Below are 4,592 nucleotides of genomic sequence, written 5' to 3' on the forward strand. Positions count from 1 at the left end.
GATCATACGTTCTAGCGTTTTACATAAACAACTAGTAAGTGCAATCGGTCTATAATTACGGGGGTTAGTGCTATCTTTCCCGGTTTTGGTATTGGAATAACTATAGCTTCTCTCCAGGAATCTGGAAAAATGCCAGTTTTCCAAATGTAATATTATAAATTCAAGTAGGAGGTCTAATGATTCTTGTGGTAAATGTTTTTAAAAGTTGATAATGAATTTGGTCCGGACCAGCTGCGGTATCGTGACATTTATCTAAAGCGTCAAGCAATTCTGTGAGTGAAAAAGGTTTATTATAATCTTCATCATTATTTGATTCAAAATTTAAAGGTTTACTTTCTTTAGTCGATTTTATGTTTTGAAACCTTTTATCATAATTGTTTGATGAAGAGTTTTTTGAAAAAGTTTTAACCAAGTGTATTGGCAATGTCCTCCTTGCTAGATGCAATAGACTGGTCTGACTTTGTAAGATGGAAACATTTGAAGATATTCCTTTTCCACTTATTTTGCGAATCATTTCCCAGACTTTTTAAACCGATGACCTAGAATTAAGTTTTGAAACGTATGAATGCCATGATTTTTTCTTTGCTTGTTTTATAGTTCTGCGAGCTTTGCTCTCAGAATCTTAACTGATTGTAGGTTTTCTTTCGTCGGCCGTATATTGAACTTTTTAAGGGCCGCTCTACGTTTTCGAACAGCAGTCTTACAATCATCATTATACCAAGGCTTATTTTATGTTACCATTTCTTGAAGTTTTAGGAATGGACTTGTCAGCAATATCGGACAGAAGAACTGAAAACCGATCAATAGGATCATAAAAATTAGTAAAATTCTCCAAAGTCAAATCATTTTTACATAGCGTTTCAAATTGCTTCCAGTCAGCTTTATTAAATTTGAAATATGAAGGGTGGTCTGATGGCAGATTAGAAGTATTTGAAATAATAATTGGAAAATGGTCACTACCATGCAAATCATCCAGTACTTTCCATTCAAAATCAAGAAAGATGTTCGGTTGACAAATTGTCAAATCAAGCGAAGAAAAGTTACCTGTTGCAGGATGAAGATAAGTTTTGGATTTATCATTTAATAAACAGAGGGCATTTCTTTCAATAAAAGTTTCAATAATTTGACCTCTAGTGTTGCTGTCAGAACAGCCCCAGAATTCATGATGACCATTAAAATCTCCCATAAGCAAAAATGGTTGTGGTAATTGTTTTATAAGAACATCAAGGTCTTCAAGATTTAGTTTAAATTTGGGAGGTATGTAAATCGAACAGATAGTAATCGGTCGATGTAATGTTACGTTTATTGCAACTGATTGGATACTTGTATTTAGAACAATTTGTCTGTGCGGACATGCATTATTAATAATAATAGATGTACCACCAGACGCTCTATCAGTGTTAGTGTTTATGAAGTTATACACTGAATAATTTTTGAAAGCTATTTTGTCCGTTTCCTTTAAAAATGTTTCACTAAGGCACATAAGTAAAGGATTATATTTTGATAAGAGAAGGAGAATTTCATTATAATTTGCTTTAAGTCCACGGCAATTCCACTGGATAATTTTACTTTCCATTTACAATGGCAAACAAAAATTAAACGACTGGAAAATTAAAGTATTAGTGTTGCATTCACTCAGGAGGGAACCTTTTGATTTTCCCCTCCTTTGTGCTGGTTAAACTGGGCGGAGCAGATAATGGCGGATCGTCATCATCCTCCCCTGTTAACCGTTCAAAATCATGAGGAAACCGTTATGGGTTTGTATGGGATCATTTGATCCCTTTCCAAACCCATCAGTTTTCAAGTCAATTTTTTGTTTGGGTGTTTGACTCACCCCACGTTGATTGGAATTTGGTATAACGTTTTGTCGTGATGATGGCGTGCTTGAATACTTTGGTACATTTTGTACAACTGGGGCAGTGTTGGTTTGGGCAGCTGCCTTTGGAGCTTGTGGTGTCAGCGAAGGTTTTTCTGATACTTTCGGCTTTTCCTTTGGTAAATCTTGGACAGGCGCAGAATCAGTTTGCGTAGACGCGTCAAAAAACGTTGTTGATTTTGGTGCATTTGATTTTGTAATTGAAGAATATGTTGTTGTCAATGATGGAGGCATGAACTTAGCAGTTGCGATTCGTCTGGCTTCAGGGAATCCAATGCCCTGTGTGAACTTGACATTGAGGACCTCCTTTTCAATCCTCCATGTCTTGCAGGCGCGAGACCTGGCTGAATGTTCCTCGCCGCAATTCACACAACACAATGGACCCTTGCACCTGTCTGGCTCATGAGAGAAACCGTTTTGTTTGCATTTGTGACAAATGAAATCTCCTTTGCAGTTTGATTCGTTGTGTCCAAATTTAAAGCAGTTATAGCATTGGAGGGGATTTGGTATATATTGGGTGACCTTTGTTTGAAGATAACCTACTTTTACAGAACTAGGAAGGAATGGGATGCCGACTGTAAGAATGATAGTGTTAGTTATGATTTCTTTTCCATCTCGTTTGATTTTCACGCGTCTAGCAGCTGTAACATGTTGTTCAGCAAGGCCTTGCACAATCTCCGTCTCTGGTACCCCATCAAGATCAGGGCAACTAATAACCCCCCTTGAGGAGTTCAGAGTACGGTGTGCAATGCACTTGCATGGGTGGCCGAAAAAGTTTGTCATTTTGAGCAGATTCTGTGCATGTGCAGCCTTTTCAATTTCAACCAAAAGATCTCCTGTCCGTAATTTCTTCACAGATTTTGGCGTTCCGGCTATACTCTCGAGTGTTTTTTCTATGACGAAAGGAGAAATACTTGTCATTTTAAAATTGTCCTCAACAGATTGAATAAGGAGGAATCGTGGAAATGCCGAATTAGTTGTGAAAGGTCGGTGAGAATTTCTCTCACCTTCCGTGTCCGAGTCTGTTTCCGAATGCAGTCGTTTATTTTGGTTTGCCATATTTAGACAATTTAATTTCATCACTCGCAGCCCCCACCCGCCGCGGAGTCCAAGAAGGGAACACGTTAACAGAGCGGATATCCAGCTCATACATGTTAGGGATACTGTAGTGATATACTCGGATAAGTATTTCACAATCTTGTTTATATCACCAGCTGTATTGCAGAAAAGCAATCAGGGGATTCAAGGGACTGTTACTCTACATACCCGATTGGCCCTAAGCCACCGCTTTCTAGGAAACATAGATTGAAGTATATGAAAATATATTGTTAAATAAATTTGTGTGAACATAATATGAAGGTTGCTGAACGCAGTGAAATGTGACAGTAGAGCAGTGTAAAGTTAGATTTTGTGTAACGTATTTTGTTTCAAAATTATGTTTGTGAAAATACAAAAATGAAAACATTAAGATGCAGTTCGGAATAAACAATATAAAATGTAAACGTAAATGTGATATTTCCTAGGGCTTGGCATGACTAGCCGATTGATCGTACCGGGCCAATACGACCGACAAAACGTCTACACCGAATTAGAGGCCAAAGATGTGTATTGGCACCCACATCACGGGAAGAAGATGCGCACATGCAAACAAGTACGCATCATCTCACCGTGATGCCATGGGGCACCTCAACATCCAGGACCCTCCTCTCCGGCTTACGGGCCGCCACCCACGGCAAACAGGTGGCTCCATTTTCGGGGGAGTCGTACCCTCTGCATGGAGATAAAGCCAGCATTTTCTATCCCCCCGCCGGCAAGGGGCATATTTCCTTTTGAATTATCCATTTTTTGAAACGTATAGGTAAGGTGCAGTACTTGGTCACTGCGTCTTTCCACAGTTAAAACACTGGTATTGGTACGAAATCCCAGAACATTTGATAAAGTAACTGCTCTCCGTGATATAACTAAAATACTGTTAAAGAAAAGACGAAAACCCTAAAACAAACATACTATAAAACCAAATCATCATATTTTACCACCAGTTTTCTATTGTGCATTTTTACCACCAGTTTTCTATTGTGCATTGTATTGTTGATGATGGGGTTTTGAAGATTGAAAGTCAATTCAATTTATTCCTTCTGTCTTGTAATTGACAGTTACAAAATATACATTATTATTTTTTTCTGAAAGTGACTTTGAAGTGATATCAGAAACATTTCACAACACAAATGAGTTCTAGTAATTCTTGGAGGGAAGGGGGATGACAGATGTGTGTTTGAAGAGTCCCTGTCCAGTAATTGATGGTTTTTATTCCCACTGAGAGCAGACTGTAACTGCGGGCTTAACAATCCTCTATATCAGCTTTAATTTTAGCATGCTAATTACAAAATAAGAACAAAATCCTAAAACTTTTACAAAGATAAAAAAATATTCATTTATTTTAAGATATGACCATTTGTATTGATTGGTTAAACAGATGATTTTAGATAATCGACTGTCTTTGTGTAACAGACAATAAAACAATAACCTATGTATCGCCTGTTTGTTTTAACGTATAAATAGTTGGTTCATACTTTAAACATCATTATATGAGCCGCGCCATGAGAAAACCAACATAGTGGGTTTGCGACCAGCATGGGTCCAGACCAGCCTGCGCATCCGCGCAGTCTGGTCAGGATCCATGCTGTTCGCTAACAGTTTCTCCAATTCCAATAGATTA

At 38.0% G+C, this 4,592-nt stretch overlaps 1 protein-coding gene across 1 annotated transcript; it reads right to left on the bottom strand.

Annotated features, from left to right (window-relative positions):
- Nucleotides 1–1,834: 1,834 nt before the first annotated feature.
- Nucleotides 1,835–2,935, bottom strand: LOC128552683 (uncharacterized; the record flags this gene model as incomplete). Its single annotated transcript, XM_053533725.1, has 1 exon — nucleotides 1,835–2,935. A coding segment is annotated over exon 1 (1,101 nt), but the record flags the coding sequence as incomplete, so codon positions are not given.
- Between the last annotated feature and the right edge of the window lie 1,657 nt (nucleotides 2,936–4,592).

The sequence above is a fragment of the Mercenaria mercenaria genome, unplaced genomic scaffold (assembly GCF_021730395.1).
Source record: "Mercenaria mercenaria strain notata unplaced genomic scaffold, MADL_Memer_1 contig_3028, whole genome shotgun sequence".
In the NCBI taxonomy this organism is placed as follows: Eukaryota; Metazoa; Mollusca; class Bivalvia; order Venerida; family Veneridae; genus Mercenaria; species Mercenaria mercenaria.